General features: G+C 39.8%; 1 protein-coding gene across 1 annotated transcript; it reads left to right on the top strand.

Annotated features, from left to right (window-relative positions):
• Window positions 1-8718: 8718 nt before the first annotated feature.
• LOC123850844 (olfactory receptor 1D2-like) lies at window positions 8719-9830 on the top strand (the record flags this gene model as incomplete). The annotated part of the gene is given in 3 exon segments (XM_045884175.2): window positions 8719-9081; window positions 9084-9422; window positions 9603-9830. Coding segments are annotated over 3 exon segments (930 nt in total), but the record flags the coding sequence as incomplete, so codon positions are not given.
• Between the last annotated feature and the right edge of the window lie 14167 nt (window positions 9831-23997).

The following is a 23997-nucleotide window of genomic DNA, read 5'->3' on the forward strand; positions in this document are numbered from 1 at the left end:
TTCAGAATATCAAATCTTTATCATAAGTGGAAAATACTTTTCCTCCTCATTGCTTCAATTTAACTTTGCTCATGGTCCTTATGTATAGAGGCATAAGTTAAAAAAAGTAAATGCATTTAAGTGATCAATTTTTTCATTATGATTTCTGGGTTTTGTGCCCTGTGAAAAGCTCCACCCACGATAACATTATAGAAATGTTCACTCACAATATCCTCTAGTGCTTTAAAATTTTAATCTACTGGAAATTTATTTTGGTGTGAGGGATGACATTGGGATGTAACTCCAGAGATTAGCCAGGTGTCCCAATATCATTTATTGAATAATCCATATTTCCCCACTGAGTTGAAATGTCATCTTTACCAAAATCTAAACCCCCACTTTGATTTAATCTTGCACATTTGTTCTTCCAGCTAATTTAGGTATAGGGTAGCCTCTCTGGAGCAATGATCTGAAAGGAAAGTTGAGAATGAGATGGGGAAAGAGATACGGGGCGGGGGAGAAAGAGAGAGGAGAGAGAGAGGAGGAGGAAAATGAAAGGAAGAGAAAGGAGGAAGGAGGAGAGGAAAAAGGACAAAGGAGAGGTAGAGAAACTCTCCCAAGCAGAGGAGACTGGTTTCTTCAGGGATGCTGGAGGAAAGCTCACAGAAGTGTCAGCCAGGTGACATTTCAGAGGGATCTATGGTTCTCCAAATCTTCCAAACAATCTCAGATATTCTGGTGACAACTGTGAGGACACCACTCTTTGGTGCTTTTGCATTAAGGACAGAGACCCAGTGAGGTTGGAGATCCAGCTGCCATTGCAATCAGAATCCTTTTCTGAGTTGGGTTTTCTTGACATCTCCACATTTTGGCTCCATGCACTAAGGGACCCCACCAGCAAGGTCGGAGAGAGGCCAGAAGGTTCCTTCTGGGTCTGGAGGCAATGATGTCAAGACTGGAGTAGTGGTTCCCAGGCTCTAGGTTACCTGAGACCATCAAAAGTGACTATCTACCCCGTGGTCACCTTTAAAAATGGTTTCATGGTGCGGTGCCTGCGTGACTCAGTCGGTTGAGCATTTGACTCTTGATTTCAGCTGAGGTCTTGATCTCAGAATCGTGAGTTCAAGCCCCATGTTGGGCTCCACGTTGGGTGTGGAGCCTACATTAAAAAATATATATATATATACACTTAGGCAAAAAATAATATATATACACTTAGGTAGGCGGGGAGCCTACTTAAAAATAATACATATATAATTTATATATGTGTAAGATTATATATGTGTGGGAAAAAAAAAGAAAAAAAAAAGATTATATGTGTGTGTGTGTGTGTGTATAAACGGTTTCACAGCAGTGTGTACCCAAACCCTAGAGTTTGCCTTCAGAAGACACCTGGTCCCAGTTGCCTGCAGGGGATAGCTGGGTTCTCTGCTTCCCTCTCCCATGATGTGAATGGGAGTCTCTTGGCCTTCCCCAGCTTCACCCAATAAGTAATTGCAGATCGTCCAAATCACCCCGCATTTCCTGAGTCTGTTGCTTGGAACCCACCGACTGTTCTCACTAATACGAGTTGGAGCACTTTGGTTGTAAGCGACACAATGCAGCTCTGACTGAATGAAGAGGCTTGCTGGAGGGGCAGGGAGGAGCTCGCGGAATTGAAGTCAGGAGCTGAATATCAAAGTGTCGGGGAGCCGGGAACCAGAGCACCTCTGAGGAATCTCTCTCCAAAGAGTCGCTCTCAACGACTCAGCTCCAGCCGCTTTCCATCTCTGTGTATCTCTGTTCCACTTTCCAATTCCCTGAGAGAGAGACTGTGATTGGTGTAGTTTGGGTTACCTTCCCAAGGGTAGACAGAGAGGAGGTTGAGCTTGATCGATTACAATGGTCTGCCACGTGGACGCTGAGGTCTCAGAATGAGGCAGGAGTGGGATGTAGAAGGGGCAGTCAGCTTGCAGCAGAGTCCTCGTAAATGTCTGGGGAAAGAATGGTTCCTTTGGGAGACAGCAATGAGCAAGGGGGCTGGACAGCAGGGGTCTCAAATGGCAAAGTGTTCTGTAGATTTGCCTCTTCTGGATAGTCCATATGTGTGGAATCATATAATATATGGCCTTTTGTGTTTGGCTTCTTTCACTTAGCATAATGTTTTCAATATTTTCATCCATGTTTCAGGACATATTAGTTCATTAATTAACATGCCTGAATAATATTCCATTGTGCAGCTACACCATATTTTTTTCATCCATTCATCAGTTGATGTATACATGAGTTATTTTCACCCTTTGGCTATTATGAATAGTACTGCTATGAACATTTATGTGCCAGTTTTTATTTGAACACCTGTTAATTCTTTTGGGTATATACCTAGGAGTGGAATTCCTAGTTCATATAATAATGTTCTGTTTAACTTATTAAAAAATCAACATTATATCTGATGCCAAAACTTGGCTACAATCTTAACCATAAGCGTCTAACTAAATGAAGTGTACCACTGCATTCTCTTTTGAGAGCATTTGGTTATTTGGGGTCCCTTGCATTTCCCTATGAATTTTTGGATCACCTTTTCCATTTCTGCAAAAAAGGCCATTGAGACTGTATTGAGTTTGTAGACCACTTTTTGAGTATTGCCATCTTAATATATTCCAATCCATGGACATGGGAAGTCTTTCCATTGACTTAGAGCTTCTTTAATTTCTTTGAACAATGTTTTGTAGTTTTCAAAGAACAAGTCTTGCATCCCCCTGGTTACATTTATTCCTAAGTATTTTCATCTTTTTGTTATTATTATAGATGCTATTATTTTCCTAATTTCATTTTTGCATTGTTCATTGCTAGTGTATAGTATTACAGCTGATTTTTTTTTTAAGATTTTGTTTATTTATTTGACAGAGAGAGACAGAGCGAGAGAGGGAACACAAGCAGGGGGAGTGGGAGAGGGAGAAGCAGGCTTCCCGCGGAGCAGGGAGCCCGATGCAGGGCTCGATCCCGGGACCCTGGGACCATGACTTGAGCCGAAGGCAGACGCTTAACGACTGAGCCACCCAGGCGCCCCTACAGCTGATTTTTGTGTGTTGATCTTGTATCCTGCGACTTTGCTGAATTCGATTAGATCTAGCAGATTTTTTTTTGATGGATTCCTTAGGATTTTATATATAAGATTAAATCATCTGTGAATAGAGATAATTGTGCTTCTTATATTCCAATTTCGATGCTGTTTCTTTCTTTTTCTTGCCTAGCTGCTCTGGCTAGAATTCTAGTACAATGTTGAATAGAAATGAAGAAAGTGATTGGGGAGCCCAGGTGGCTCAGTTGGTTAAGTGTCTGCCTTTGGCTCAGGTCATGATTCCAGGGTCCTGGGATTAAGCCCTGAGCATGGAGCCTGCTTCTCCCTCTTCTTCTGCCCCTACCCCCTGCTTGTGCTCTCTCTCTCAAATAAATAAATAAAATCTTAAAAAAAAAAAAAACCCGAAATGATGAAAGTGAGGATCCTTGTTTTATCCCTGATCTTTTTAAGGTAGGTGTTTACAACTGGTATTTACCTTTGAACACTGCTTTCACTGCATCCCATTAGTTTTAGTATGTTGTTTCTTCATTTTCTTTTTTTTTCTTTTTGGTTTTTCATTTTCATTCATCTCAATGTATTTTCTAATTTCCCTTGTGATTTCTTTTTTGATCCATTGCTTATTTTAAAATGTGTTATTTAATTTCTACATATTTGTAAATTTTCCAGTTTTCCTTTTGTTATTCATTTCTAGTTTCATTCTGTTGTGCTTGCAGACTATACTGTGTATGATTTCAATCTTTTAAATTTTACTGAGATTTGTTTTGTGGCCTAATACAAGGCCTATCCTGAGGAATGTCTGTCATACACTTGGTTAGAATGTGTATTCTGCTGTCATTGGGTGGTGTATTCCGTATGGGTATGTTAGGTCTAGTTGGTTTATATGCTCACATCCTCTGTTGCCTTATTGATCTTCTATCTGGTGGTTCTTTTCATTATTGAAAGTAGAGTTTTGAAGTCTCTGGCTATTATTGTGGAACTGGCTATCTCTCCTTTCAATTCTGTCAATGTTTGCCTCATATATTTTGTGATTTGTTGCTAAGTGTGTGAATGTTTACAATAGTTATATCTTCTTGATGAGTTATATCTTCTTGACGAGTTGACCCTTTTATCATTATATAATGTTCTTCTTTGTCTCTTATAACAATTTTTGACTTAAAGTCTATTTTGTCTGATATTAGTATAGCTCTCTTTTGGTTATTATTTGCATGGAATATCTTTTTAATTCCTTAACTTTCAACCTATTTGTGTTTTTGGATCTAAAGTATCTTGTAGGGATGCCTGGGTGGCTCAGTCACTTGAGCATCTGACTCTTGGTTTAGGCTCAGGTCATGATCTCGGGGTTGTGAGATCAAGCCCCGTGTTGGGCTCCACGCTCAGTGGGCAGACTGCTTCTCTCTCTCTTTCTCTCCCTCTGCCCCTCCCCCCACTCGTGCACACACTCTCTCTAAACAAATATTTTTTAAAAATCCATTTTGCCACTCTCTGTTTTTTCTTTTTTTTTAAAAAGTAGGCTCCATGCCCAGCATGGAGCCCAGTGCAGGGCTTGAATTCATGATCCAGAGACCAAGACCTGAGCTCAAGACCTGAGCTGAGATCAAGAGTCAGACTGAACGACTGAGCCTCCCAGGCCCCCTGCCACTCTCCGTTTTTAACTGAACCATGTAATCCACTTACATTTAAAGTAGTTACTGATAAGATCTTCCTTTTACTATTTTGCTTTCTTCCCCTATATGTCTTCTATCTCTTTTGTTCCTCAATTCCTCCATTACCATCTACTTTTATGTTAGATATGTGTTTCCTAGTTACCATCTTGATTCCCTTGTACTTTCTTTCACTATATATTTTCTTAGTCATTACCCTGGGGATTACAATTAACATCTTTTACTTACACCAATCTGGTTTGAATTAATGCCAACTTTGCTTCAGGAGTATACAAAGAGCTGCTTTTATACAGCTCCATCTTTCCCCTTTTATGTTGTTACTGACACAACTTACGTCTTTACACATTGTATGCCCATTCACATTGTTTTGTAATTATAGTTTTATATATTTTTAAAATGATATATGAAAAAAGAGGAGTTAAAACCCAAAATTACATTAATATTGACTTTTATATTTCCCTATGTGTTTATTTTTACTGATGTTCTTTATTTCTTTGTATGACTTCAAGTTACTGTCTAGTGTCCCTTCATTTCACCCTGAAATACTCCCTTTAGCACGGCTTTTAGGGTAGAGCTACTAGCAATGAATTCTCTCAGATTTAGATTATTAGGGAATGTCTTAATTTTTTCTTTATGTTTGAAGGAGAGGTGTTTTTTTTTTTTAATTTTGTAACACTGTTTTATTAAGAGTGAACTCTTTTCAGTATTCTTGAACTGTAAACAATGGGAAACTGAAGTATCAAAGGAAACACATCAGGGATCATATATAACCGACAAAAACCTTTAAATTTTCTTATTGCCTTTATATAACAATCAATGCATATTTAAGGAAAACTGAATTTCTTACTAGGCAAACATTTTTGCATACGCTGCCTTCTCTTTATCTTTCTGTGCTTTTATCTTTTGTTTGACTTTCAGCAATTCTGCCTGGATAGCTTTATCTTCTGGTGCTATCTCCTGAGCTTTCTTAAGATCAGCCAATGCTTGATCGTATTCTTTTAATCCTTGCCATCCTTGAGCTCTACGGTATAAGGCTTTGGTATTGGATGGGTATATTTCAAGAGCCTCCAAACAACTGTCGATTGCTCCCTGCCAATTTGACATCTTCAGTTTACAAGCACCAATATTCAGCACACAGCTTAAAGCTATAGGTTGCAGCTTCAATCTATCTGCTTTCTCAGTAATAGCCTTTGAACCTTCCACATATCTTAAAACTTTTGCATATTTTTTAATGGCCATCTCTCAGTTCTGAGATTTGAAAAAAGTATTTCCAACATTTTTTACATCTTGTTATTAGTAAAATTTTATTACATCTTTTAAATCTATATCTGCATCCTCAGGGAAGTCACGGAATTTTCATCTTCAAATTTTTCACCATAAATACTTTCTCCACCTGTCCCATTTTTATTTGAGAGGTCTCCACCCTGAATCATAAATTTCTTAATAATTCGATAGAAAGGGCATCCTTTGAAATGGAGAGGTTTCCCAGTGGCGGGTCCAATGCCTTTTTCTCCTGTACACAATGCATGAAAATTTTCTGCAGTTTTGGGTACAATATCTGCAAACAATTCTAAGACAATTCGACCAACTCACTCCCCTCTGATGTCCACATCAAAGAAGACTCTGGGGTTACTGGGGTTGGAGGGCTTAGTTTGGGGGGACAGGTGCGACATTTTGAATTGCAGATGTGCTTGGGAGTGAACTCAAAGAACCTCGTGGACAACCGGCAGCTCAACCCAAAAGCGTGAAGGAGAGTTTTGCTGGATGTAGACTTTTTGGTTGACTTTTTTCCTTTCATTACATTAAATATGTCACCCCAGTGCCTTCTGGTCTCCATGGATTTTGATAAGAAATTGTAAATCTTATTGAGGATCCCTTATACACGACAAGTTGCTCCTCTTTTGCTGCTTTCAAGATTCTCTCTTTGTCTGTGGCTTCTGACGGTTCGATTATAATGCGTCTTGGTGTGGGCCTCTTGGTTTTTATCCTACTTGGGATTCATTGAGCTTTCTGAATGTATAGAGTCATGCTTTCATCAAATTTGAGCAATTTTCAGCCATTATTTCTTCAAATATTCTTTTTGGCCTTTTTTCTCTCCTTTTCTTCTTCTGGGACTCCCACAATGAATATGTTGGTCTACTTGATAATGCTCCACAGGTCTCTTAGACTGTTCATTTTCTTTAATCTGTTTCCTTTCTGCTCCTCAGACTAATTTCAGTTTATGTATCTTCAAGTTCATGGATCCTTTTTTCTGCCAGCTCAAATCTGCTATTGAAACCTTATCATGAATTATTCCTTTCAATTTTTGTACTTTTCAGTTCCACATTTTCTATTTGGTTCCTTTTTATAATTTTTATCACTTTGTTGATAATCTCTAATTGTTGAGATATTGTTCCAGCTTCTTTTAGCTTTTTGAACATATTTAAGAAAATTAATTTAAAGTCTTTTTGTAGTAAGTCCAATGTCTGTGCCTCTTTATAAACAGTTTTTGCTAATTTCTTTTCATCCTGTGAATGGGCCATATATACTTGTTTCTTTGCATGCCTCGTAAATGGGCCATATATACTTGTTTCTTTGCATGCCTCGTAATTTTTCACTGAAAACTGGACATCTTGAATATTATAATGTGGTAATGCTGGAAATTAGATTCTTCCTTCTCATCAGGGTTTGTTTTTGTTGCTTTCTGTCATTTGTACGTGCTTGTTGGTTTGGTGACTTTTCCAAACTATTTTCCAAAAACTATGCTTTATCATGTGTGGTCTCTGAAGTCTCTGTTCTTTTAGCTTTTGGTCAGATAATGGTTTTCCAGAGATTTCCTTAAACACTGGAGGGGGGAATAAAGGAAAGAAATAAAAAAAATAAAATAGTCTCCTGGTCTTTGAAATTTGGCTCTGTGTTGGGGCACTTTTTCAATGCTTAGTTGGTCTGTTTAAAACTGTGCCTGAGCCTTCATTTCCTATGTTTTTCTGAGTCTAAATATCAGTTGGAGGTGAAAGCTTATAGTATCCTCAGAGGCCTACAAGGATCCAACCAAAGCACTAATCCCCTCTTCAAATATTAAAAGTTTACAAGGGAAAGAATGACATCTGTCTGCTTCACCACGGAATCACCATGGCCTCAAGCCAGCATAATACTGAAATCAAAACCTGGCAACAACAAGCATATGCACAAAAGAACAATGAGGCAAATATCGTCAATACATGCAAATGCAGTCTAGAAGTACATTGGAGGGATAAGACATCAAATAGGAATATAAGAATGACTGATATTATGACATGAGCATTTAGCCTTTGTGGATTCCATAACATGAACTTGAAAGGAGAGACAAAGATACTAATGTATGACAAGCCCTGAGCCCCTAACTGTTTCTTTCTTTTGAAAGACATATTAACGTCCATGGAGCATAGTTTAGAAAATCGATACGTGTTTATTGTTGAAAAAAGATGCAAGTTAAAATCTCGCACCCCAGAGATCACCACTATTAGCATTTTGGTGAATATGCGTTCATGAAATTTTCTGTGAATACATACATATGAATATATATGTCTGTGTATATGTTTATAAAGTATATACATCTGTGTTTAAGTATACACACACACGCGAACACAGAATTTTGCTTTATGGTCATCACCCAAACCCCTACATCAGTAAAATAAAGAGGCCTACAAGGATCCAACAAAGCACCCATTGTGACAACTCAACTGCTTTAGCTGCCTCCACCCTCCCTCCCCAAACCAGGCCTTACTTTCAGTTCTGTCTTATTCTCTGTCTGGTCCTTCTTTCCTTCTCGAGAAAAAAGAGGAGCTCCTGACTGAGGTAAGTCTCAAGAAGGGCCTCAGCTCACCTGCCCTGCATTCTCTGATGACCAGACAGCCCCACACTTTCTTGCCCTTACCACCCCAAAGTGTCACAAAGTATTTCAGCCAATGATGAAGGTTGTTGTGCATGCTTTCCCAGATTGCCTCTGCTCTTGTTGACAGATGTATTCTCAATGCATGTTTATAGAAACCAGGAGGCATGGCAAGAGGCAACCTAACCATTATCTCAGAATTCTTCCTCCTCGAACTGTCAGAGGTGCCTGAGCATCAACCCCTCCTCTTCAGTCTGTTCCTATCCATGTACCTGGTTGCTGTGGTGGGGAACCTGCTCATCATCCTGGCCATTGGCTCCACCTCCAACCTCCACACCCCCATGTACTTCTTCATAGCCAACCTGTCATGCATTGACATCTGCTTCACCTCTGTCACTATACCAAAGATGCTGCTCAATATCCAAACCCAGAGCCAGTCCATTCCCTATGTTGGATGTCTCACTCAGATGTATTTTCTAATCTTGTTTCTAGAACTGGACAATTTCCTCTTGGCAGTGATGGCATATGACGGCCATATGTAGCCATATGTCACCCTCTTCATTATACCATAACCATGAGCCCCAAATTCTGTATCACGTTGGTGTCTGTGGCTCTGATTATCACAAATATCTATCCTTTGATCCACACCCTCTTGATAGATACACTGTCATTCTGTGCAAGTGTCAGAATTCACCATATTTTCTGTGAACTTTACTCATTGCTAAAGCTTTCCTGTTCAAATATCCACATCAATAAGTTGGTTGTTTACACCCTGGGGAGCTTTCTTTTTGTTGCTCCTTTCCTCTTTATTTCTCTTTCCTACATGCACATTTTCTCAGCCATCCTAAGACTTCATTCTTCTCAGAGCAAACTGAAAGCCTTTTTTTTTTTTTTAAAGATTTTATTTATTTATTCATGAGAGACAGAGGCAGAGGGAGAAGCAGGCTCCCCGCAGAGCGGGGAGCCCGACGCGGGACTCGATCCCAGGACCCTGGGATCATGACCTGAGCCGAAGGCAGACGCTTAACCGACTGAGCCACCCAGGCATCCCCTGAAAGCCTTTTCTATTTGCAGTTCCCACCTTGTCGTGGTGTCATTGTTCTATGGAACTTTATTTGGGGTGTATCTGCGACCCTCTTCTTCCTACACAGCTGAGGACTCAGTGGCCACTGTGCTATATGCGGTGGGGGTTCCCATGTTCAACCCCTTCATTTATAGTCTTAGGAATAAGGACATGAAAGGGGCCTTGAGGAACCTCCTCAGTTGGAGAAAGGCCTGGTCTTTTTTTTTTTTTTTTTTTTTTTTTTTAAAGATTTTATTTATTTATTCATTAGAGACAGAGAGAGGCAGAGGGAGAAGCAGGCTTCCCGCGGAGCAGGGAGCCCGATGCGGGACTCGATCCCAGGACCCTGAGATCATGACCTGAGCCGAAGGCAGACGCTTAACCATCTGAGCCACCCAGGCGCCCCGAAAGGCCTGGTCTTGGTGACAACATCTCCTGCTTCTGAGCTATGATGTTGTCTTGTCTTCTCCTCCCTTTGATGTGGGAAGGGACTGTCCATATGATGGGTCTGACAGGTGTCCAGCTGAGCCCAAATTTCTGCTCACTCCTTCAACCAACCCTTCCTGAGTGACTCTCGTGTCAGGCTCCAGGTGCACAGCTTGTTTGTGTGAGGATTTAATTTTCAATTCATTCTATTTGTCTTTCATGGCCTCTCCTCAAACCTTGTGTGCCTCATGAGTTTTGACTACAGGCCTCCGTTAATGGAGTGAATCATAATAAACAATGGAGCTTCTTTTGTGCTGGGCACCGTTTTGAGTGAGTGCATGTATTTACTCACTATCACCAAACAATCTTGTGATGGAGAGGCTGTTTTTATCCACATTTTCTAGGTGAGGGATGCCATCAGAGAAGCAATGGAATTCTCACCTTTTGCTTATGTAAGAATAATTTGTTGGATGGAACTAAAGAGGTTCATTTCTCGAAAAGAGCAAAATCTGCAATGGGGGCCCTTGTCACTAGATGGCAGTAGACGCATGGATTGTGACTTCATGACCCATTGACAAAGTTTGTGAGCTAAATGGAGAAAGAGATGGGTACCCCTTTGAACTCCTGCATGGATTGTGGTATGTAAACACACTTCCCAAGCCATAGGCTTACTTGCTGACCTCACAAAGAACATTCCTAGATGAAGTGAAAAGAGTAGCTTTAACACATGTCTCAACATGTGCATATAACAATAATCACAACAGTGTGGCTGAATGTCTTTTCCAATAGTCCATCCCACTGTGCTCTGCTTTGCAGCCTCCATTGGTACAAACAGTCACAAGCCTGCCCAGATTCAAGGGTTGGGGACACAGACCCCACCTCTCAAGAGGAGTGTAAGTGATGCTGTGTGACTTCCAAGGCTAAGTCACGGAAGGTGGGGCAGCTTCTGGATTGTTCCTTGGACCATGTCCTCTGGGATCCCTGAGCCGCTGTGAGAAAGCTAAGCTGCATGAAGGGGCCATATGGAGGTGCTCAGGTCCACAGAGCCCAGCCTTCCAGTCATCCCAGACAGACGGGAGACATGAGAGTAAGGGAACCCCTCAGAGGATTCTGGCCCCCACCTGCCTGAGTTTTCCCAGCAGAAGCTGCAGACATCATAGAGCAGAGATAACATGTTCCCACTGTGTCCTGTCCCAATTCCCAACTCCCACAGAATTTGTGTGCACAGTGAATTAATTGGTAGTTCAATTAAGATACAAAGATACAATGCAAGTAGATAAGATTAGGAAGGACAGAGAGGATGAAAAATAAAATTTTAAAATGCAAAGAAATTTTGAATCCAGATAAAATGGGCAATTTTCTAGGACTATGTTAATTTCCAAAACTGACTAAGAGAAAGTAGGAAATCTGTTTACACTGAAACCAAAGGGAAATTCAAATGGTGGCCAAAGATTTAGTCCAAAGAGAAGGAGAAATCAGGTCCAGATTATTTCATCAAAACTTGAAGAAACAGAATATTGCCATGTTATTTAAAAAGTTAAAGAGCACGGAAAAAGATGCCAAGTGTACCAATTCATTCTTTAAAATCAACTTGGAAAAGACCAGTTCACATACAGAAAGAAAACAAAGAAACAAAGACACAGAACACCTCTTAAAAGAATATCACACTGTGACTTACCACTCGCTGTGCCTTTTTTCCCCTTAGCACTTATCACTACTTGAAATTACATATAGTTTGTTTTTCCCTGTCTCCATGAGGCCAGAGATTTTGTCTGTCTTATTCATGTGACATTAGTAGGTGCTCAGTAAATATGAGTTGAAGGACTGAAAAATGTTATTCACCACATTATAATTCACTCCATTGGTAGATTGATAAATAAGTATGTGAGGGGTGTATATATTTATTTTAACTGTTTTTTCATTGTTAATGTCACCAATGTTTCTTGTAAATTGTCAACAACAATGGAATAGAAAAATGAACCAAGGAAGTGAACAGAAATTCACAGAAAGAGAACTACAAGTGGTTTTTAAACATAAGAAGAGACAATCAATTTCACTCATAACTTGAGAAATACAAATTAAACTCACATTGAAATTCCTTTTTTCAGCTCTCAGATACCCAAGTCCAAGAAGATATAAAAATAATTTCCTGTAGAAAATCCAGACATGCTGTGTTTTATGGACAAGGTTTACTTTTTAATGTTCATGGAATATACAAGTACCATAATGTGACGTATTCTGATGATGGAAAATAACTAATTTTTAAGAAGCTACCATGACCTTGATATCAAATCACTAAACAGAGACGAAATCTATGAGATGTGGCCAAAGTCATAGTCATAGGCTAAATAGCAACCTTAAATGATTTAATTAATTAATAAAAAAGGGTTCAGTATAAATTGATTAAGCATTCAAGTCCAGGAGCTATAGAAATGACATCAGAAACACAAAAACAAAACAGAAGGGGAAAACTAATAAAGATTAACGCTGTAGCATGAAAAACCCAGGTAGAATAGGGCAAGGAAACCAAGATCTGGTTCTTTGAAAGGACCAACAACATAGACAAAGAAGAAAAATTCAGGTAGACAACATTATGACTGAGAAGAAAATCTAACAACAGATATAAAAGTATGGAGGATATTTTTAAAATTCACAATAATATTCTATATGGCTTTATGACAATGGGGTGGGCAATTTTCTAAGAAAGTATGGAAAATAATACATGCAACTCAAGAGGAGGTAGAATAATGAAAATGATCAATCAATAAACAAAGAAGAAATAGAATCAAAGATCTGCTTTACCAATAGACACTAGTCCTACTCATTCTGTTAAACTTTTAAGCAGAGATGTTCCAAGTGTTATTTATTTATTTATTTTAAGATTTTATTTATTTGTCAGAGAGAGAGAGACAGAGCACAAGCAGGGGGAGCAGCAGGCAGAGAGAGAAGCAGGCTCCCCGCTGAGCAGGTAGCCCGACACAGGGCTCGATCCCAGGGCCCCAGGATCATGACCCCAGCCGAAGGCAGCCACTTTACCGACTGAGCCACCCAGGCATCCAGTTCCAGTGTTATTTAATCTGTTGCAGAGCATCAAAAAGAAAACTTCCCAACTTACTCCATAGGGCATTACTCCTGACATACCTAAACCTGACATCAAGCTAGGAAACAAAGTAAAAACTATCTTAAAGTGATAAAAAAATATATAAAACCCTGTCTTAAAACAATTTGGCCAACTTAGTACTTAGTGTTGAAACACTATTCCCATTAAGATCAGGGCAACAACAGGGATTCCCCCTACCATGACTATCATTTAACATTTTTGTCAAAATTCTAGCTTAGCAGTAAACCAGAAGATAGATGTATTAGGTATTAATATCAGAAAGGAAGGGGAGAAAGTTATGATCATATGTAAATATGAGTATCTTTCTGGAAAACCCAAGACAAACTGAAAAACTACTAGAGCTAAGGGGAACAAATTTACAAAGTGTAAAATAAATAATGCAAAAATCAATAAAACTCTTCCAATCCATGGAGAAAAAACTACTTAAAAGTGGCATTGGAGGGTGCCTGGGTGGCTCAGTCGTTGGGTGTCTGCCTTCAGCTCAGGTCATGATCCCAGGGTCCTGGGATCGAGCCCCGCATTGGCCTCCCTGCTCAGCGGGAAGCCTGCCTCTCCCTCTCCCACTCCCCCTGCTACTGTGGGGTAAAGTACAACCTACAACCTTTCTGCGTGCAAGTTGCCTAAATGAACAAAGAAACTTAAAAATACTGAATGCCTTGTGATAAACTCTCTGGGATAAATTCCTACAAGTGGTATATGGGGTCAAATGACAAATATATGTAAATTTTGATAGATCATGTCAAATTCCTCTGCCTATAGGTATACAAAAAGAGATTATCTACTCATTTACCTGCCCATCAGCATTTTGTGAGCATGATTGTTTCTCTCCTCACCCTCTCCATCTGCACGTCCAATATGATAGCCACAAACCACTTGCAGCTCCTGAAGTATATGAAATGTCCTAATTGAGCTATAAAGTGTAAGTGTAACATACAATGAAACTCAAAGACTTAGTATGAATAAAGAATGCAAAATATCTCATTAATATTTTTTATATTGATTACATGTTGAAATGATAATGTTTTGGACCTTGTTGGGTTCAATAAAACACATTATTGAAATTATTTTGTCCAAGTCTTATTTTTGTCTCTTTTAACAAGTTCCTGAAGTTTTTCTCTTTGCCCATTTCATGTTAAGCTTATTCCTGGGTATTTCACAGTTTTTATTGTCATTGTAAATGGAGTTTTATTTACTAGTTATTGCTTTTGTTAATGAAGACCCCTGGTTTTTGTATATCAGTTGTGTACTGGGCCACCTTACTAAATTCTCTTATTTGTAATAGTTTTTCACTTGGATTCTGTTGTTTTCCAGGTAAATAGTTGTATCATCCTCAAATAATGATAAATTTACCTTCTCCTTTAAATTTTTATACTTATATATTTTTCTTGTCTGATTTTATTGTCTATCTTCAGAATAATGTTAAATTACTGTGGTGCGAGAGGATATCTTAGTTTTTTCCCATGTCTTAGTGGGAACACTTCTAGTATTTTTTTCACTAAACATGGTGTTGAATTTTTGGTTGATAGAGAAATGTCATGTTAAGGAAGTATCCCCTTAATCTGATTTTATTGAGAAATTTTTGCAAAGCAAGAATGGATATTAAAAAAGAAGAACGGATATTAAATTTTGTCAAATACCTCTTCAACATCTGTAGGGATGATCATACGATTTTTTACTGTTGGTCTATGAAAATTTGAAATACATTCATAGCTTTTCTAATATTGAACCATCTTTACATCCCTAAAAATAAATCCCACTTGGTTGGTTATGTTTTGATTTTTAAATGAGTTACTAGATTATGTTTGGCTATATTTTATTTAGTATTTTTGTAATGGTTTTCTTAAGTGAGATTTATCTGTGATTGCATATTCTTTGTGCTTTGTTGGTATCAATCTTTCATAACCAAAATTTGCAATTTTTTTTTTTTTATGCCTTGAAATGATTTACATAGCATTGAAGTCACCTGCACCTTAAAGGTTTGGTTGAATTTTCCTTTGAATTCAGTTGACCTGCTGCTTTTTATAGGGGTTGTTTTTTAAAAAAAACTTTTTAAGAAATTAATTTATTTGAGCTCGGTGGGGGTTGCTTTTGAACAATATTCCCTATTTCTTTTCTAGGAATAGTTTTTATAAATTTTATTTTATAGAGATTCTCTTTTCTAGAGTGAGTTTTGGTTATTCATATATTATTCCTAGAGAATCAAACATTTCCTCTAGGTCCCTAAACTTATTTGTATAGAGTTGAAAAAAATTGTTTTAAATTTCCTATTATTTGCTCTAAATCTGTGGTTATCTACCCATTTTCTTTTCTTGTTTTGTGTATTTGTGATTTCTCCTCCTTATTGATTATGGCAATTAACATATCTATTTAATTCTTTGGAAGAGTCTCATCTTGGATTTATTAGATCTATTATTTTCTAGTTAATTGACTTCTGCTTTTATCTTTCCTTTTTCCTTTTTTTCTGATTTTCCTAGGTTTATTTTTGGTTTGTTTTCTAACCTTTTGAGTTGGATACTTTAATTCTTTATTTTCATTTTTTTAAAAAGATTATTTATTTATTTATTTGACAGAGAGGGACACAGTGAGAGAGGGAACACAAGCAGCGGGAGTGGGAGAGGGAGAAGCAGGCTTCCCGTGGAGCAGGGAGCCTGATGTGGGGCTCAATTCCAGGACCCCGGGATCATGACCTGAGCCTAAGGCAGACGCTTAACGGCTGAGCCACCCAGGCGCCCCTATTTTCATGTTTATTAACACAAATATTTTCTCTTAGCACTGCTTAAACCCTGCTTACAGGAGTCTGAATACCTAGTGCTTTCACTGTTGCTATTTTATAGATAACCTTCAATTTGGGTTTGGCTATCTTCTTTGGATCAAGAGTTGTTTAAGGCGGCACTTAAAATTTTCCATATGATAAGAGAGTTATTACTTTTAAAATTATTTTTTACTTTATGTATATATTTTTACTTCTGGGGATATATTAAGGTTGTCTCTGTAGTTTTAAATAGGTTGATACCAATTCCAATGTATGTGTGTGTGTGGGGGGGTGTTCCCCACCACCAACAACAAGCAATTCTTGGGACACCAGTTGGGTGTCCCACAACTGAACTCAATCCTGATGCTATCTACCCAGAGATAGCATCAGATTCCACAGGTAAACGTTTCAGTCCTCTAAGACTGCCCCTCATCCCTGACTTTAGACTCCAGATGCAAACCCAGGTTGTTACCTGTGTGCTACAGATTGGAGATTCCCACTACCTCCTCCTTGCACTTTAGATGCTGGTCTTAAACGTCCAGATTGTTACCTGTTCTTCTGACCAACTGGCTATAAGTCAGAGGTTCCCAAGTTCCCTTCCTCAGGATTGATTAATTTTGCTAGAATGACTCACAGGACTCAGAGAAACATTTTACTTACTAGATTACTGGTTTATTATAAAAGGGTATGTCACCAGCTAGACCTCAAGACCTGACCTTTACTGTTCACCTGCTTGTACTCACTAACCTTTGTCTCACATTTTTCTTTCAGCTCTTGTTTCTGGCTTACATCTTAACTCAGGCAAATGAAACCCCCAAAACCCTCCTCAGGTGATGGCTGACTGCCCTGACAAGACCTCCCGCTGGCCCAGACCACCCAGACCGTCGGAGTGGGGACCCCCCCCAACTTGCGCTTGCGCAGATGGACCATGGAGTGACCCCTGGGATGACCAGCAATTACCTTTACCTCATTATAATCCTAAAATCTCTCCCCAAGCAGAGAGCCTCAGCCTCATTTACATAACATACAATGTATGCATAGGCATGTTTCCTTAAGGCGCTTGCGGGACCTTGTGCCCATCTCTACATACCATGACAAGGCTTCCCTGTCTAAATATTCATCCTAATCCTAAATAAAAGGTACCCATTTGCCCTCTTAGGGAGTCACAGCTCTGGAAGCTATTCCCTGTGATCTCTTTCTTTGCTGCCAATAAAGTTTACTTTGTGCAACAACTCCACCTGGTGTATCTGTGACTCCCCAAGGAGTGAACTCACATTCCTTTGGTTACAGATATAAATGAGGAACAGCCAGATGGAAGAGATGCATAGGGCAAGGTAGGGGGAAAGGATGCGGAGCTTCCACGCTCTCTGAGCAGCATGCTACTCTGCGTTGTGTTCACCAACCCAGAAGGTCTCCAAGCCCCCACACCCCCCCATCATTTGGGGGTTTTATGGCAGCTTCATTACAATGGCACGATTGATTCAATCATGGGCCTTTGGTGATGGATTCAACCTCCAGCCCCTCTTCCCTCTCCAGAGGTGGTTCCCCTGGAAACCAGCCCCCATCCTTAGATTACCTAAAGGCTTTCCAAACGTTCCTTCTTTAGCATTATAAAAGACATTCATCACAGGAAATTCCAAGGATTTTAGGGGCTCCGTGTCAGGAACTGGTTGAAGATAAATTATATATTTCTTATTATAAATATTGTGATATCACAGGTCTAATATAGAGTCAGTTTTTATGAATATTCCATGGACAGTTGAAAAAAGAAATTGCATTCATTGTTTCAAGGTAGAGATTTAGATACATTAATTTGATATGCTTCATCCATTATGTTATTTACTTCTGTATTCTCACTTTGCCCTGTTTATGCTTGAGTTTATTCATTGGTACAAAGGAATAATGATAGACCATATGCCAAAGGACCACATGAGTTAATCCAGGAAAGGTGCCCAGAAGAGTGCTTCTGGGCCTGCGTGTTCAATAAATGCTGCCAGCTTGGGGATTAACTCGTCCATTTGACCTGTCACAGGCTGAAATAAGAGAATACAAATTTACTTCTGTGCATATTTTCTGCCTTAGTTTTCTTGAATTTCCGGTCTTTTCTCCCCCCTTTTTTTTCTTTTTTTAACCTTTGAATGTTGAAACTCTTTATTTTGCATGTACTGCATTCAAAACCATTAGCTCTTCATTGAGGATTGCACCTTTTGTTCTTTTAAGGCGTTTTTTCCACCTCCTCATGTAATGCCTTTTTTCCACCTCCTCATGTAAAGCCTTTTGAATGCTAGTAAGTTTTTATAGACTTAATTTTTTTTTAATTTATTTTTTTAAAGATTTTTTTATTTTTTGTCAGAGAGAGACAGAGCACGAGCAGGGGAGCAGCAGGTAGAGGGAGAAGCAAGCTCCTTGATGAGCCCCCAATTTTAGTCTTTAAAGAGCCAATTAGGTCAGCGTTGATCCTCTCTAATTTTGTTATTTTGTTCATTTCTGTTCTTGCCTTTATTCATTTTCCTTTTGTGGGGTTAATTTTTTCAATTTATTATTATGAAAATGTCCTAATAATCAGCCAAATTGAAGAAAATATACTGTGAACACCCATATCCCCACCATTTTTTTTTTTAAAGATTTTATTTATTTATTTGAGAGAGAGAGAATGAGAGACAGAGAGCATGAGAGGGAGGAGGGTCAGAGGGAGAAGCAGACTCCCTGCTGAGCAGGGAGCCCGATGCGGGACTCGATCCCGGGACTCCAGGATCATGACCTGAGCCGAAGGCAGTCGCTTAACCAACTGAGCCACCCAGGCGCCCCATATCCCCACCATTTACATTCTACCACTAACATCTGACTACACTAAATTGCTCGTGAGTCTTCAGACTGTCTGAGGACTAATATCTTTCATGCATCGTGAGAAACTCTGCCATTATCCCTTTACATATCGTTTCTCTATCTTTTTTATTATCTCCTTCTAGAACTCTGACTAGACAAATGTTTGACCTTCTCATACTATCTTCCATGTCTCAGATTTCTCTACGCTTTTATCTCCTTGTCCTGAATTACTAGTAACTTCTTCACAACGATCTTCCAGTTCACTAAATCCTTCTTTGGGTTTAATCTGCTCAACCCATCCATTGAGTTTCTAATTTTTTTTTTTTTAAGATTTTATTTATTTATTGAGAGAGAGAGAGAGAGAATGAGCAGGGGGGAGGGGCAGAGGGAGAAGCAGGCTCCCCACCGAGCAGGGAGCTGGATGCGGGGCTAGATACCAGGACCCTGAAATCATGACCTGAGCCAAAGGCAGATGCTTAACAGACTGAGCCACCCAGGTGCCCCCACTGAGTTGCTAATTTCATCCCAATTTTTATTTCTAGAAGTTCTAAATGGTCTTTTCTAATCTGTCTGGTCATTTTTTAAAAAAGATTTTATTTATTTATTTGACAGAGAGAGAGACAGCGAGAGAGAGGAAACATAAGCAGGAGGAGTGGGAGAGGGAGAAGCAGGCTCCCTCCTGAGCAGGGAGCCTGACATGGGACTCAACCCCAGGACCCGGGATCGTGACCTGAGCTGAAGGCAGATGCTTAATTGACTGACCCACCCAGGCGCCCCTATGCTGTTAAGGTTTGATTCATTTATTCACCTTCCCTCAAAAAGACCTTCCTTCTCACACCTCCACTCCTAAAGGCATTCCCTTCCCTCATAAACCTCTCCCCAGGGCAAACTACTAATCTTTCCCACCTCCCTCACAGAGAACTTCCCTCCATCACCTCCCCTCACAAAGGTCTTTCATCCCTACCTCCTCTCACAAAACACTTCCCTTCCTAACCTCCTTCACAAAGGATTTTACTGCTTCACCTCCCATGACAATGAACTTTCCTCTACCATCCATCCTCAGGAAGACCTTTTCTTCCCTCACTTTCCCTCACAAAGGACTTCCCTTCCTTACCTCACTTCCCTAACAAAGGTCTTCACTCCCTTACCTCACTTCCAGAAGTGCTAACTTCCTTCACTTCCTCTCACAAAGTCCTTCCCTCTCTCAAAACCCTCACTAAAGCATTCCCTCTGTTGCTTCCTCAAAGACCTAACTTCCTTCACCTCCCCTCTAAAAGTGCTAAAATCTTCAAATCCTGTGTCAAAGGCCTTCTCTCCTTCAACTGCCCCCATAAAGTATTAACTTCTTTTCCTCTCTTCACAGGGCTTGTTCCTTTCCTCACTAATGCTTTCACTGCTGGACTTGCTCTCAGAATCGGTTTACCTCCATCACTTGCCTTCACAAAGACCTTCCCTCACTTCTCTACCCTTTCAATTCTTCCCTCTCTCAAAGTGCTACTCTTCCCCATCTCTCCTCAAAAAGATCTTTCGATCTTCTCTCACAAAGTTCTAATCTCCCTTGCTTTCAGTCACAAAGTCCTTCCTCTCTCAGCTTCCTGACTCATGTCCCCATACAGTCTTTCCCTTTCACATCTTCCTTGAAAAGGCCTGCTGTCCCTCACCTCCTCTCTCATAGGCTTCCCTCTGGAATGCACAAAAACTCCTTCTCTTCCTCTTTTCCCTACATAAAGGCCTTCCCTTCCTTCACTAAATCTTTCTTTGCCTCACTTCCCATTATGAAGTCATTCCCTCTCTCACCTCTGCTAACAAAGTACAAACCTCTCACAAGTTCCCTCACAAAGACATTCCCTCCCTTACCCTGCTTCAAAAAGGCTTCCACTCCCTCACCTTCCTTCACAAAATACTAATTTCGCATCTCCTTCAAAAAAGGTTTTTCTTCCCTTACACCCATCACTAATGCATTTTCTGCCTCACCTTCCTTACAAGGTCTTTGCTCCCTTCCCTACGCTCACAAGGTATTAACCTCCCTCATCGCCCCTCACAAAAGCTTTCCCTCAGCTCCTTTCACAAGGTGCCAACCTCCTTCATGCTCCCTCACAGAAGCTTTTCTTTCTCTCAGTAAGGTCTTCCCTCACTCACTTCCCCTCACAAAGGCTTTCTTTCCCTCAACTCCCCTTAGAAAGGACTAGCATTCCTCACTTCTGCAAAGTACTAACCTTCCTCACCTCATCTCACAAAGCCCTTTCCACTCTTATCTCCATTCACTAAGGCCTTCCTTTCCTCATCTCTCCTCAAAATGACATTCCTTTCCCTCATAAATGCCACTCAATTTGTCTCCCACTTGTTCTCACAAAGGCCTTCTCTTCCCTCAACTGTGCATCCCTGCCTCACTTACTCTCACAGTTGACTTCACTCCATCACATTCCCTCACAAAGGTTTTCTCTCACTCATCTCCTCTCTCAAAGGTCCCCTTCCTCAAGGCTTTTCACAAAGTACTAACCTCCCTCATCTCCACTCAAAAAGGCCTTCCCTCTTTCATGTCCCCTCAGAAAGTACTAATTTCTTTCACCTTCCCCTACAAAGTACTTCCCTCCTTCATCTCACCTAAAAAATACCTTCTATTTCTCACCTTCCTTCAAAACCACCTCCCTTCCCTCACTTCCCCTCACAAAACCATTTTGCCCTTTACCATTTAAAAATATTATGTGTAAATTGTCTGTTTCAGAAATAATTTTATCAAAATTAAAGTGAGCAATTGATTAAGTATACAGAGATTTGATGCATTGATGTTATAAACAAAGAACCTGTGTTTTATTTAGGTTATCTCTCTTCTTCTTAATAATCCTGTTTGATTTTCATTATCTTGAATTCTTTGTCACAGCTGAAAAGTGGATTCTTTCTACTTTTTCCTATACAGGGAAATATATTCATAAATTTAAAAGAAAAAAATATGATTTAAACCAATTTCCAGAAGGGAAGTGTACAGCTTAGGGTTTATTAGGAGCAAAGAGATAGTATCCCATAGAAAATAGGAGTATTAACAGGGATTAGGGGATGCTACATCCATGAAACAAAATAGGTTGGTATAGGAAAGAACAAGTCCAAATCTGAACTTAATAATATTACAGTTGAAATAAAAAAACAAATTTTCAAGTGGAATAAGTGGCAAAGTATTTATCTGACACATACTCAATTGAACCAAAGAATGAAACCATGTGATTTTCCAAACATGCAATACAAAAGGGAGAATGAATGGGAAGGATGTGAGGAAAATGGAAACATTTATGACAGATCCAGAATTGTCAGCATCTATCCTTTAGTGATCACCATAAAGGAAAGACAAGGGAAGACATTAACAAAAAAGTCAGAGAACTGAATAAAGACATGAATCTTGAGAGAAACAGCTGACCCAATTCCAGCAGGATGAGTGAGGATTTTCACGGAGTGAGATGGAGACATTTCCATCATTTCTGTAGACTCTAAAATAATGTATAAAACATAGAAATTCAGATTCCTCCTCTATAGAACAGTGTTTCTATTAGTACCTTTGTCTCAAGCTATAGTGTAAATTAAATGTATTGATATGTGGAAATCCCTTAGGAAATTTACAGGCACAGAGTAAAAGCAATGGCATTTGTCAAATAAAAGAACCACCTGGCATGTTATTATCCCTTTCTATCAAATGGGAAATGATCTGTAAGGGCACTTAGCATTGGCTGCAAGTTTTTAGTAGGAGGTTACCAATTCTGCCATTGAAAGGATTTGGGGCATGAGGGAGACCCAAGTTGGGGCCCTCTGGGTTATTTACCCTGGGCTGCATTGAGCAAAATGTTTGTCCCATATATTCACTGGAGAGTCAGAGCCTCAACCATGCTTGTCCCTAAATCATCACACTGATTAACTGATATCTTTGTCATGTTTTCTAGAAGCAGGAACTTCTAGCAGGTGTCCTTGTTTGCCCTGCCTGCAAAAGGAGGAGTTTTTGCCCGAGTTGTATCTAAGCCACCTTAGCCTGTCCTTTGATGCTCAGTTCAGAATCACTCTCTCTGATTGATAATATCTTTGAGGCCTACTTCCTGGAAAGGTAGTTTTAAACCTTTCAATGACACAAGGCCAAAGTGAGCCATGATGTACAAGGCAATTTGGCTATGAGCATTCCCAAGTGTGTTCAAGGCAAAAGCATTTCAGAGAGTGGTAATTAATAACCAACATAACTATCATTCACTGACTTCTGACTATATGCCAGTCACTGTATCTAACTTAATTCTCCTGAAAGTTTTGTGATGTTGACATTATCAGCTTTTCACAAATGTGGAAACACAGGCTCACATAAATTGAGTGACTTTCTTGAGACAACAGGTAGATAGGACGTTTCAGAGCTGGGTTTGAATCCAGACCAATGTTTCTTTCTGTTTATTTTGTAGCTCTGTTTTAAAATTTCTCCTTAATAATACAGTGCACATTTATTAGCAAAGCCCTATGCACGCTCATCTGTGATGACCCCTCAGGTTTCACTCATTTGTTTCCATTCTGCCCCTCCTCCACTGTGCTTGAGTTACACTGGCCTTCTTGCTGCTCAACATGCTGCTTTGTTCTTACCTCATGATATTGCTACTTGCTGTTTCTTCTTCCTAAAGTACTCTTCTTTGAAATCTCCATACGACCCACTCCATCTTGTTGTTCAGGTCTCAACTCAAATGTCAACTCCTTGGAGGTTTCCCCACAGCCCACAGCTATAGCAGCTGTCTCCCCAGCTCCTCTCCTCTCTCCCCACTTTCAACTACCCGCTGATCCAGGAAAACATCAACTCCTGATGGCAGGAACTTTGGACTTCTTGTTCTACTCTGTAAGCCCAGGGCCTACAACTATATCTGACACTAATTAGGCACTGAAGACATATTTCCTGAAATACTGGTATCTTTGGTAAAGGGCCAAATATATTCCATAATTAAGCTTCTGTGAAGTATGTGAGTTTGTTGTGGTCACCCCACAGGAGTAAGATAGACTCGCCCACACATCCCAAATTAGGTTTGGATGCTGCATCTGATGCTGCTGTATGAGCACCAATAGGGAATGAATGGTTTGTTACTCACATAATGAGGCTTTCTGGGGAGACCTGGGATGGCTCCCAAGCAAGACCAAGACTGGTTTGAGAGAGCTGGGAAAGGAGACTGGCTTGGGATTTTATGGTAGTTAGGGGCTGGGCCTGGGGCAAGTGTTCCTGTACATGGGCTAGGGCTTGTGTGGCTCAAATTTCA

This window comes from Mirounga angustirostris, unplaced genomic scaffold (assembly GCF_029215605.1).
Source record: "Mirounga angustirostris isolate CCGP_5_RB_7025 unplaced genomic scaffold, mMirAng1.0.hap1 SCAF_11, whole genome shotgun sequence".
Lineage (NCBI taxonomy): Eukaryota > Metazoa > Chordata > Mammalia > Carnivora > Phocidae > Mirounga > Mirounga angustirostris.